At 42.7% G+C, this 12846-nt stretch overlaps 3 protein-coding genes across 4 annotated transcripts in view; 2 read left to right on the forward strand and 1 right to left on the reverse strand.

The window, feature by feature from the left end:
* Positions 1-1111, forward strand: part of cpo (carboxypeptidase O) — a 4148-nt gene extending 3037 nt beyond the window's left edge. The window contains exons 7-8 of the mRNA XM_014010687.1: positions 505-589; positions 676-1111. Coding sequence (XP_013866141.1) covers positions 505-589; positions 676-932 — 342 coding nt within the window. The 3' untranslated portion in view covers positions 933-1111. The remainder of the gene's footprint in view (positions 1-504; positions 590-675) is intronic.
* An 81-nt stretch (positions 1112-1192) lies between these two features.
* nudt15 (nudix (nucleoside diphosphate linked moiety X)-type motif 15) lies at positions 1193-3504 on the reverse strand. 2 transcript variants are annotated; one of them, XM_014010688.1, is made up of 3 exons: positions 3229-3504; positions 1454-1650; positions 1193-1352 (listed from the first exon to the last, which is right to left on the reverse strand). In XM_014010688.1, the coding sequence occupies exons 1-3, from the start codon at positions 3375-3377 to the stop codon at positions 1243-1245; spliced, it is 456 nt and encodes a 151-aa protein (XP_013866142.1). In that variant the 5' UTR covers positions 3378-3504; the 3' UTR covers positions 1193-1242. The 2 variants fall into 2 exon arrangements, with proteins under 2 accessions (XP_013866142.1, XP_013866143.1); XM_014010689.1 differs by having other exon boundaries at positions 1235-1371.
* A 655-nt stretch (positions 3505-4159) lies between these two features.
* Positions 4160-12486, forward strand: trim25l (tripartite motif containing 25, like). Its single transcript, XM_014010692.1, has 16 exons — positions 4160-5229; positions 5454-5549; positions 7183-7416; positions 7497-7656; positions 7737-7769; positions 7858-7893; positions 7971-8015; positions 8620-8667; positions 8743-8784; positions 8871-8924; positions 9440-9628; positions 9712-9822; positions 10755-10790; positions 10875-10943; positions 11021-11086; positions 11171-12486. The coding sequence occupies exons 1-16, from the start codon at positions 4609-4611 to the stop codon at positions 11743-11745; spliced, it is 2415 nt and encodes an 804-aa protein (XP_013866146.1). The 5' UTR covers positions 4160-4608; the 3' UTR covers positions 11746-12486.
* Positions 12487-12846: the final 360 nt, after the last annotated feature.

A 12846-nucleotide genomic window follows, 5' to 3' on the forward strand; every position in this document is an offset into this window, starting at 1 on the left:
TATATACACAGTATATACATACGTATATACACGAACACTGAAGCTGTTTAATGTTAGCATACAGGTTTTACTATTAAAATAATTAATTTTAGTTAAATATGCTTAATGTTTACCTGTGAAACATAACTCTTTTATCTCTTGTGAACATGTAACAATTTCTGCAGTTTATAGCAAACTATTTGTACCATTTGAACATTTATAAAGCGTCTGTTTGCACCGCACTACGTTCTGCTCATTGATTTCAATGGTTAGCATTAGCATAAGCTCAATGCATAAAAATCCCCCTTGCGAAGCACGCCCAGGTCACGTGAYGCCCAATCCAGTAATATATCAATGGTTACAGCCTTCAGTACGTTTCCTATGAGTTTGGCCACAAGATGGTGACAAAGAGGACTGTGTTGAAAAGAAAAGCTTCATTTACCCAAACCCATTTTTACTTCATACAGAAAAGCAGGTTTTCAATACAGTTCAGTGACTTCCTGATGAAAGTTGTTTGATCCTCAGATGAAGGTGGGCCGTGAAGCAGCTGAAGCCATCTGGAAGGTCCACGGACAGAACTACAAAGTCGGAACCGCTCCAGATGTTATGTGTACGTGTCAATAACTCAGTTTCTTTGTTTCACAAACATGTGCAAATACGTTTTAAGGACTCTTACAAATGTATGTAACCCTTCAGATCCCTTCTCTGGTTCCTCCAAAGACTGGGCCCGTATGCAGGGGATCCCCTTCTCCTACACATTCGAGCTAAGGGACAATGGAACCTTTGGCTTCAAGCTCCCAGAGGACCAGATCAAGCCAGCCTGCGAGGAGGCCTACAGCGGAGCTCTGCACATCATCACCTATGCCCACGACAAGAGCTTCAACGGTGCCGCAGTGACCGCTGCGGCAACCCTTTGGACCCTGCTGTTAGCACTGGGGGTCAACCTGATGTGATCAGAGAAGCTGCTCTGAAATGATAAATGTATTTATTTTAAACTTTAAAATCAGAAATAAATCAGCATTTTTCAGGTAAAATATTTAGTAAACTGTAACTTGGTTGATGTAGTTYTGGTTGCACTTATACTTTATGGCAAAAGAAAATCGATTAAATAAATTAAATTGATTTAAAAGACTGCAGCTAAAATGTTCTTTAATTTGTCGTGTTGTTTCATTCTTTGTTTGACATAAAGATCCCGAGATCAGAAACTGAGACATTTGCAGAGAAAATGTCTTTTTATTCACTACGTTGGGTAAAAAAGATGATTCATGTTTGTGTGTTTGTGAATGGCTGGAAGTCTTGTTGCCTCAGATTGGCCAGCGGCAGGAAGAGTTGCGGTTCTGGTGGAAACTCATCCCAGCGTGTCCAAGTCCAACCTGCAAAACAAACCGGAACCTGATCTGGATCAGCTCAGACAGAAATAAAAATAAAACAAAACGCTGTCCTCCTCTTCCTGCAGCATTTCCACTTCCTGTACCTTCATTCTTCTCTGGCTCCAGGTTGACAGGCTCTCCGGACCGGGCCCGGTCCAGTTCTCCCTGCATGATGATGGTGATGTAATGGTACTGCTCCTCCAGCCTGATGGAGTTCACCACCGATGCAAAGACCACCTTCACCAGGTGGACCCCGGCTTCTTCCAGAACTTCTCTGTGAGCACATTCCTCCCACGTCTCCCTGTGTGTCACAAACCAAGGTTAGTTTGTTCAGGCAGGACTTTTATTTTGACAGAACTGAGTTGGGCAGCCAACTTGGGACCAGAAAGTTATCGGTTTGATTCCCCGCCATGCCTCGTGTCATGGTGTCCTTGAGCAAGACACTTTAACTGACTCACATAGTTGCCTGCTACTCTAGCGTGGTCCTGAGGAGTATTTTCAGCTGGAAAGGGAGGGTGGATTTTATAGGGGCATCAAGCTAAGGCTTCATGATAACTGATGTTTAGAAACTTACAYGAGGAAATGAAGCAAATCAAACTAAAGAAAAAACACACTGTCACTATATTAAAGGAGCAACAAAGAGCATGCCAAATAATAGTGGATCACCTGAATAATAAGGGGGTGCAGCCACTGTGTCCCACCCACAGAAACAGCCCCTTCATACATGGTCCATCATTCCACTATTAAATATGCAACATAATCACACATTTCTGAGTACAATATTGACCATTCTTTATCAAGCTGAATTTTAGGACCCAGCAGTCAGCACAGGTAGAGGATAACATCCCCAGAAATGTGCTAAAACTCATGAAGGTAACTGTCAGGAACAAGCTAACTGGTCTGGCCTGTCCTGAAACACTCTTTCCCGTATGAAAGTCCTTCTCGATATAAGTGCTTCATCATTGTCATTCAAAAATGGGCACACCATTAAAGGATGTGTGTTTGGAGCTACTGGTATGGTTTAACTTCAATGACAACACCTCTGCTTCTTTATTATTCATTTCTGAAATCCCCTCAACACAGATGGTCTATTAAAGGCCTTTCGGTCAAACTTAGAACAACTATTCAGAAACTCAAACAGTAACAATACCCACATGAAGAATTATAACATTTATAATGATAACCATTTTTATAATGATAACCATTTATATAATGATAACCATTTTTATAATGATAACCATTTTTATAATGATAACCATTTTTATAATGATAACCATCATAATGTTAAAATAATAACAGTACCTGACTGAATGTCAAAATGAATCAGTGATATTTTATTGTACGCTGATTTAAAAWAGTYCATAAAACACATTGGTTTCTGATGGGTGGGACCACTAACTGAACAGATAGACACCAGGATTAACTAATCCTGGCTGTTAGTCTGGTCTGGAGCAGGCTTAGCTGCACAGAATAAATCACCATKGTAACTGATGCATCACTGCTTTTGTGAAACCGAATCAAGGCTTAATTCAGCCAGAATATCTGGAATAATCCCGGCTTAATCCCTTATCATTAGATTTGTGAAACAGCCCTCTGATCTGTGATCAAATTCACGTTTTAGGTTTGTAGAGTCAAACTCACCAGTGTCACTAGGTGAACCGAGTGCTGATGGGCTGSAGGAGGAAAGCTGCATATTATTCTCCTATCGTCCTCCATTTAGTAAAAACAGGTCAATGTTTGTTTTATGAAAACCTTTTCAAAAATAACCATAAAATTAAGTTTAAATATTTAAATGCAATACTAAAATATAGCTATCTTTGGAAAAAATAAATCTAAGTCAAACTCTGCCAGGCAGTGACGTCATACTAACCAAACCTACCCGAACTCCAGATGTCCGCCGGGTAGTTGATACGTTCCTCTGCCTACAGAGCTCTTTCGTTTCCCCAGGAGAACGCAGCCCGGGTGGGCCGAGTCTGTTACAAGCACACCGACACCGACCCCCGGYCGTTTGATGGTTTTGTCAGACATCGTTTAAAAGAGATTAATGTAGTTTAAAATTGCTCCCACGCTGAGGCCGAGTTGTTTCAACTCGAGTCAAGATGCTTCCCTTCCTTCTACTTCCGTGTTCGCCAAAAAAAAAAAAAAAAAAAAAAAACATTTTCTTGTAGCCTTATTTTACGCACCTTAAAATAATAATTTCACACTTAAAGAAGACGAATGAAAGTATTATGTTGTATAAAAAACAAGTAGCCTAAACAGTGCTTGTAGATGTTTTATTTAGTTTATTTAGAAATCAGGAAAATGCTAGGACTTTTTGGAGATGCTACATTTAGCTACATGCTATGCTGCGTTGGAAGTGGTAATTTTCCTGTTCCCATTGGTAGATTTAAACTGGAACACTCCCTCCAGTGGTAATATTCCACTTGTATAGTGGTAGGTAATATTGCACTTGTATAGTGGTAATATTGCACTTGCTAGATAACTTTTTATGATGAATGTAAAACACACTAATTCCTGACAAATTTCGATACCAACCAATGCCCTTAATCTACAACAGCTCTAAAATCAAAATGCTATCAATTTTGGAAACTAACATAAAGGTTAAAGTGCTCAAAAATAGCTCCTAATTGGCAAAAAAGGTCACGACTACAAGTGTTCAATGAAAGGTTCAAAAATCAAGACAGAGCAGAGGAAATATATAAATAAGTAATTGTTAAATGCAAAACTGTTTTGCTGTTTATGTCTTTTACTGTCAGGAATTGTGGTTTAAAGGGTTACAATACATCAAAATTCTTGTTTCCTGTGTTTGTATATATTTATAAGCTATAAAATAATTGTTTATTGATGTTAAAGTTTACACGTATACCATATTAATGTGAAATGAATGAGTAAAGTTCAGTTATTTATTAATGGTTTATTTAAACACTGTTTTATTGACTACAGTCAGAAAAATCTGACAGTTCTTTCCACCCCTACATTGATAAAAGAACAATAACTGGTCATTCACACCTGTACCGTACCTGTAATCAGCCGTTTCCCGTTCACCCTGCCTGACCTGCCTGGTGGCTCTGGCTCCGCCCACCTTTCTTTTTTTAAACTCCTCACCTGAGACTCAACAGTTTCCTCCTGAGAGTCCAGGCGACTAACTTCCTTCATCTCGTCACTCTGCTGCTTGGAGTTTCTTCAAGTTTCTGCTGATCTTAAACCAACCATTATTTTTATTTACTTTTATTTATATTAAATTGTGTTTGACGTCATTATGAGTTCCAAGCTGTGGACAGAGGAGCAGTTTAACTGCCCCGTGTGTCTCGACCTGCCAAACGATCCGGTCACCATCCCCTGTGGGCACAGCTACTGCATGGCCTGCATCCAGGACTTCTGGACCAAGGATGACCCCAAAGGAATCTACAGCTGCCCCCAGTGCCGCCAGACCTTCTGCCCCAAGCCCTCCCTGTCGAGGAACACCATGCTGGCCGAGGCGGTGGAGCAGCTCCGTAAGGGGGCCCTCAAATCGGAGGTGCGAGACTCGGTCCGGAGTGCCCGTGGGGGGGCACCGAGATCCAGAGTGGCCCTGCCCAGCGCAGCCGTGCCATGCGACATGTGCAAAGGAGAGCAGCGCGCGGCGGTGAAGAGCTGCCTGGTGTGTATGAGCTCCTTCTGCGACACCCACCTGAAGCCCCACCAGACCAAGAAGTCCCTCAAAGCCCACGAGCTCATCCCGCCCACCAGCAACCTGGCCGAGAAGATCTGCACCCAGCACAAGTACCTGCAGGAGTTCTACTGCCGCCAGTGCAAGATGTTCGTCTGCTGGCTGTGCACCAGCAACCATCACAAGGACCACGAGTGTGTGTCCACCAAGGCTGAGCGACTGGACAAACAGGTACACAGAGGATGAGGTCAGCTGGTTCCCTCTGGGACATGTGGGAACTTCTACTCTACGGTGTCCACTGTTGGGTCCTCTTGTCCTCCTTTGTGTGACACGGACATTAAAGCCAGGCAGAGGACATTCCAGACTACATTCCTGTTCGTTCATTTGGCTCCTCCCAGGCCACGCCCCTCCGCTCACCTGTTGTCTCACGTGTGTCTTGATGTGTCTCTCTGCAGAAGGTGCTGTCGGACATCCAGGGAGACAACCAACAGAAGCTGAAGACCAGAGAGCAGGAGCTGAAAGACATGAAGAAGATGATGGAGGCGGTGAAGGTTGGAGTTTTACTGTCACATCCAGGCTTTTATGAATCAGAACAGTTTGAATTTGACCTCAGTTGATCAAAAGCACAGCAGATWCCACCATTATTATAAACAAAACATCCACCCCATGAACCAGCAGGTTTGGAATGGTTGTGGAGTCATTTCTGCCCACTTTTTTTTTTTGTCAAAGCATAACTTTAATGGGGTTTGTGCTCCTTATCTATGTCTAGACTTTGACTGGACCCATACAGGTAAATAACGCTAGACTGAGCCCTGCCTAGCCTGTTCACTGTTAGCATCTGTGACATCATGGAGGAGCCAAAAAGGGGTCCAAACAGGGCAACCGCTCACAGCGACATCAAGCCCACAAATTAATTTTATTAAGTTAATTATGTTAATTTCATTCAACAATCAAACATAACAACATATGATATACAGTATAAAGAAAATACAGAACTTTTACTGTAAGATGATTTGACAGTTAGAATCAGAATCAGTTTTATTGCCATTGTCAATGAACAGGATTCACAGACTAGGAATTTGCTTCAGTGTAAAGGTACAATAGGTATAAAATATAACAAATAAAGAAAATATAAAGGAAAAATATATAAAACATATGTACACCAGTTCAATACAGTAATCAGAGCTGACAATATAGTTGCAGTAGTGCAGTTAGATCCAGTGATAAAAGTGACCAGAATAACAATACAGTCAGAGTTGTGTTAATTAAAGCCCCTCAACATAATCTGGAGACTTTTAGAAAAACAAAAATGGACATCAAGTGATGGTTTACACAAAATAAAACAGTCATGAACCTATTTCTGCCAGTTTCACTAAGAGATGTAGTTTATATTAAATATTTTATTTTTGACAGTTATTTGGAGTTTGGATTATTATTATTTTTGATTGCCTGAATGCACAGAACAAGCTGTTACTGCTACTGTACATGGACTAGCACTGAAAAGGACAGAACTGGTGACTCTTCTCCCCCCCAAATCCATCCATCCATTATTTATACCTGCTTCTTCCATTTTTAGTCATGGGGTCAGTGGTGCTCATTTCCAGCAGTTGCTGTGTGGGGGGTGGGGTACAACCTGGACAGCAAGTCCATCAGGGCCACATATAGAGACAAACAACCATTCACTCTGTCACTCACACCTAGGGACAATTAAGAGTTATCAATTAACTGAACAGTCATGTTTTTGGTCTRTGGGAGGAAGCTGGAGTACCCAGAGAAAACGCACACGTGCACAGATASAACATGCAAACTCTACCCAGAAAGGTCCCCAGGCTGGGATTCGAACCGGCAACCTTCTTGCTGAGAGGCATCAGCTCTACMAACTGAGCCACYGTGCCMMCATCCCCCCAAAAACAAAATRTGTTTTCCACAAATTTAGGTGTTGCACAGTGCACACAAACATCTAAATTTGTGTTTTTACTCAGACATTTGACTCTAAGAAGAGTCTGTGGTCCTCTCAGGGACTAAAACATGTTTAGATTCTACCAAATCATCACTCGTCCACCACCGTGCCTGACGGTGTGGAGAGTTTGTGTTGATGCTCTGTGTTTATTTATTTTGGTCTCCTCTGCCATGTTCCAGAAGTCCTCCTCTGACCGTTAGTTGTGTCACTTCTGTTTATCCCAGCGTTCTGCCGACAAAGTCCACGAAGATGCGGAGAGCGTGCTGTCGGACCTGCAGCACTCCGTGGAGCGGCTGCAGGACCTGCTGACCGAAGTCATGGACCAGGCCTACCTGGAGAAGACAAACCAGGCCCAGGAGGTGGTCGAGAGCTTGGAGTCCGAGATCAAGGAGCGGAAGAAGAGGGACGAGGAGATGAAGGGCCTGGCCAACTGTGAGGACAACATCTAYTACCTGCAGGTACGACGTTCTGGCTTCCACCTTCTTGATCTTCTACAGGTTTCTCTAAAAATAAAAAAAATGGATTCTCTCTCTCTCAGACTTGTGATTCCATGAGCAGTCCTCTGGAGTGCGGGGACCTGCCGGTGGTACGAGCCAACACAGGGGCTTCCTTTGAGCCGGTCCAAGACGCYATCCTGGCCCTCAGGGAGAGAGTGGAGGACCTGTGCAACCAAGAACTCAGCAAGATCACCAAACAAGGTCTGTCTTAGGAGATGATTCTGGTTGTAAATCTTTTTCCTTCTGTCTTGTTTTCCATYGTGTCGTCTGCTCTCTTTCAGTCAATGACACCACCCTGTTCACTTTGGGAAACTGTAAGTTCAGAAAAACCCRTCCTTCTCATGATAACAGAACTTGTAGACTCATCTTTATCTAACTTTGACTTCTTCTGGTCTCATGTAGCCAGAGGGATCGGATCGAAGGGAAACATTYTAAAACGTGAGTCTCCTGAACACTGAATACTTTAGTAAGATGGTACTTTGTGATCCTGATGAAAGTATTTCCTTTTCTTTTAGTGTTTTCTGGGATTAGTTCCCGCAACACAAACAGCCGTTCAGCAGGTAGATTCAGCACTGTGTTCATTTTGTTATGCATCTTATTTGTTCCCGTAGGAATTCTTTGTCCCCTAATGACCTCTTTTGTTTTCTTATGCATGTTTTTTGTTTGTATTTGCATAATTTTTTATCCTATGTGTCCTACTTATTTCCTTATGGGCCCTTTTTGTCTCTTTGTGTCCTTTTTAGTCTTTTTATGCAACATGACTTATTACTTCTCCCTTATTTCTTTTTTAAACGGTTTTTCTTTTTGGGTATCCTGTTTGTCCTCTGCCATTTTTCCATTCCTTATGTGTCCATTTTGTCTCGTTACACATCCTTGTTGTTCCCTTATAAATTCTTAATTAACTCTTTTTTATGGCCGTTTTGTCTTTCCATGCACTCYTTTGGTCTTTTAAGGCATCTCTTTTGTGCATTCACTGTTTATCTTTTTTGTCTCGTGATTTTTCTGCTTCTTTTAACATTTTGTTCTTTGTATCTTTTATTTTTCTCCCAATAATCCATCTTCAGCTCTTATTTACTTCAAATTTCAGCTAAGTTTTTTCAGCATTTTTGCAGATAAATGTTGATTTTTTTTTCATATTGTCATATTTTATTGTATTTTTCACAGCTCCCAGTCTCTCGGTTGGAAGCCGGAGGACAGAGCGTCAGAGACCAGGTATGCTGATGTGAATTCTTTAAGGTGAAACAGATTGTTTAATCAAAGCAGAAAYACTTTCTTGTCCACAAACAGGAGTCAAAAGTCATGACGTGAGGAACAGAGACACGCCTCAAGGTCAGACTTTGATTTATCTGAGCTGCCATACACGTTCAGCAAGAAACAAGCGAAGATTTCAGATATTTCTTTCTACCCTGCTGCAGACCGAGGAAACACGAGTTCACCCAACAGACGGAGGAGAGAGGAAAGAGAGAACGGTAAATAAGATGTTTTCCTCAAAGGAATGTATATCACCCTCCACTTTTCAGGCCAGAGTTTCAGATGGAGATCAGCTCAGAGCATGTGTTGCAGATAACGCTCAGCAACTACCACATTCAGTCTGAGCTGGATATCTATTTAATTGACTGAGCTGGAGCCATTTATGCATCAGTTAACAGTAATTAACTATGGTGTCCATCTTGAATTAGACTGATTAAAAAATTAATGAGTTCTAGGCGCGCATTCAATGATTCCTTACTGGGAGATGCATTAAAATCCAGCCAGTGATTCATGAGATATTTTGCTAACAGACAAACATGGTTGACTCCAGCAGTTACTGCTAAGGCTTTTATCTACAACACAAAATGTTAGCATAATATTTTTCTAAGTACAGTTTGAAGTGGGGTTCTGTGGACAGGTTACAACAGTTAATATCTTACCTGTTGTAGATGGCTCTTTAAATGACTTCTACGGTCTTGATCTTCCGGACTTTAATCTTTTTCTCTTTAAACAGTGAGGGAGACAAACTCCCAACCCAGCCCCACTCCCAGTCCGACTCCTAGTCGCAGAGAGACCCAGTCCCTGTGGAGCAGGTCCAGTCAGAGGCCGGCTGCTCCCGCCCCAGCTGTTGTGACTCCGTCTCCAGTCCCAGTCGCTGCCGCTCCTGCTCCTACACCAGCTCCAGCTCCGGCTCCAACAGGAAGTACGTTCATGTTGTTGTGATTTGTGTCAGAACCGGTGTTGAACATTTCCAGGGTAACCTCTCTCTCCTCCTGCTGTCGTCAGCTTTCAGTCGGATGGCGTCCATCAGCAGCCTGTTCCGCTCCCGACGTGGCGCCAACCAGGCCGCTCCTGCTGCCCCGGCTAACAACACAGCTCCGGCAGGAGGACATCCAGGTAAGACCTGACCCTTGTTTCTATTGTCCTCCATTAGAAACCAGAAACAAAACAGCTGAATTTTCAGAATAGAATGACTTATTAAAGGGACAGTCCAGTTGTCTTTGAAGTGACGCTCTGAGCCAGATGGGGTGTACACCTCTTTGAAGGGAGCCAGGTCATGTAGATCTATTTCTTTCAGGGAACTGGTCAATTTTGACGGGTTAGTCACCTCACGAAGTACGGCCATACACCTCTACCTACAGCCATATGTCACTAATTATGGGCATATGTCACTAAGGTTACATTCTCACTCTGCAGGTCGTAATGCTCGATTCTGATATTTTATCTGATTTTTATTTTTTTGCGTGAACGTTCACGATATTTTTATAAATTGTGACTTCCATCTGTCTCCATTGTGAACTGTACATGGCCCTGATGTGACCCACATGCACAGAAAGACATGACATCACATTCAGCATGCTGTTTAAAGAGTTAGCTAAACATGAATGCTACTTAGCAAATCAAATCTGAAGTTGTGCAATCAGAGCCGATTAAATAATTATCTGACATGCTTCAGTGTTTATATCTGAGCGTGCCTCTTACCGGGAGCTTCAGTGAAGCATTTTATTTTTGGAACAAAGCAACGTGCTGAAAGTAAAGTATCGATTGAGTAACTTTAGTATCGATGAGGTCCGCAACCAACGTTGGATGTTAGTTACTATCATATACTATCATCATCTGCAAAGTTAAAAGAATGAAGATAAAACATCCGTACTTCAATAATTATGGCTGTATGTCACTACAGTATATAGACCATGTACAGGCCAATGGTTCTGTAGCTGCTGAATACAGTTTTTTAATTTCTGGCTGACCGATACATCCAGCAGCCTGGATCTACTATAGGAGTTGTAGTTTTCATTAACCAACTGATATCTTTGTAATATCAACAGGGGGGATGGCTGCTGTGTCAGAAACTCCAACAGAGAGTAAGATGTTTGCTTTTTATCTCCAATCAATGTTTCATGGTCATCTACTTGGAATGTGTCTAATGAGGATTTCTTGTCCATCAGTTAACCCCAGCCTCTTTTTGGACACCCCCACACCGGACCCCACATTTCAGTCTCCTGCTTTCCCTGCATGTACGTTAGCTTCATCTTCATCTTTCTGCAGAGACGAGAAAAGCACAATGAAACTGACTTCCTGTTTGGTTTTCCAGTAAGAGAGATCAACCTCGACAGCATCCAGGCACCCGAACCAAGAACCAGAGAGGAGTTTCTCCAGTGTGAGTCTCATTGTTTAATTAGGCAAGCAGAACAAAATACTCTCAGGTTTAATGAGTATTTAAATGTAATTGTTTGTTTTTAAGATTCTGTGAACTTGGCCCTTGACCCTGACACCGCCCACAAGAGGCTGGTACTCTCTGAAGGTGACACTAAAGCCACTCTGCAGGCGGTGGCGCAGCCTTACCCAGACTGTCCTCAACGCTTTGACGGCTGGACCCAGGTGATGTGCCAGAGCCCGCTGTATGCCCAGCGCTCCTACTGGGAGGTGGAGTGGCGGGGGCGGGGCTCCTCGATAGGCGTGGCCTACGGAGCGCTGAGCAGGAAAGGCTCGGACGCCAGGTCGGGCCTCGGTTACAACGCCCAGTCCTGGACCCTGGAGCTGTCGGACACCTGCTGCCTGGCTATGCATGCCAACCAGAAGAGGGACATACCGGTCACTTACTCCCCTCGCCTGGGCATCTACCTGGACCTGTCCATGGGAACACTGGCGTTCTACAGCGTGGCAGACAACATGATGCACCTTCACAGCTTCAGGGCTAACTTCACCCAGCCGCTGTACGCCGTCTTCGGGGTGGGGAGCGGTGTCGGGGTGGGGTTGGATTTCGCCCTTGGGCAGTTCTCATCGAGCTTTGACAGCATCAAGATCTGTCCCCTGTAGAGTTGAAGCACAGTAACTGATGGATCATTTATTTGAGACAGATCCCAAACAAATCACGTATTAGTAATCAAGGGAGAAACATCTGTTGGTAAACACAGATTTTCTACAGGACTGAGATCTAAAGACTGGCATTTCATGACTTTAATGTGCTTCATCTTACTCCTTTGTTGCCTTGGTGGCAGACCCATTAGTGATCCATATTAGAGTCTTTGTCCACAGTTTTATGGCACATTGCTTCGTCCATTGGCCTTTCAATGCAGTGAAATTGTTCTTTATCTTCAGCAGAAGAACAGCACCAAACGATAATGTTTCCACCTCCTTACTGGGGATGGGTGTTTTGGGTCTTACTCTATTTCTTATCCTCCAGGCATGGCAGAGACAACTAATGCAAGGAACTTTCTCCAAGGCCTGCTATGAATCACTCAGATGTTAACTATCAATGAAGAGACCGTGTAGACTAGGGGGTCCAACTCATTTTCACCGAGGGCAACATGAACATTATAATTTTGTGTTTACCTTCAACTAAACATGTATGGCCGCATTCCTGAGCACCATTAACAAACAATAACTGAGCTCTACGTGGTATTTCCTGCATAGAAACAGAGTAGGGGTCACCACACTTTGAGACTAAGAGCTACTTCGGGGGTACTGAGTTACACAAAGGGCTACTTGATACAAACATAAATTTAAACGGCTCATCTTTAATTATGGTATAATTTATAATAAATTTATACATGTAAATATTTGACTCCCTGATTAAATCTCAATGTTAAAGACTCCTCATGTTAATCATAATTTACTGTGGTAATGATAAATTATTATTATTAATAATAAGTAATTTAAACACTGTGCAGGACCAGGGGGATCTGATTCTAGAGTTCCCAGTTTGAAACCCTTTTGGAGCTCATCAATGTGACTGGAGTGTGGATAGCTGTTTGTGTTTTTGTCTGTGTCCCTGTGATGGTCTGAGATGTGAGAAAGGCTCCAGCTCCCACACTGACCCTGTTTAGGAACAAGGAGGACAGAATGGACAGATTTTTTTTAAATAGCAGAAAACGCATATTTAAACATAAAACATTTTTATTTAATTTCAATTAATAG

Source organism: Austrofundulus limnaeus, unplaced genomic scaffold, assembly GCF_001266775.1.
Source record: "Austrofundulus limnaeus strain Quisiro unplaced genomic scaffold, Austrofundulus_limnaeus-1.0 Scaffold72, whole genome shotgun sequence".
Taxonomy (NCBI): domain Eukaryota; kingdom Metazoa; phylum Chordata; class Actinopteri; order Cyprinodontiformes; family Rivulidae; genus Austrofundulus; species Austrofundulus limnaeus.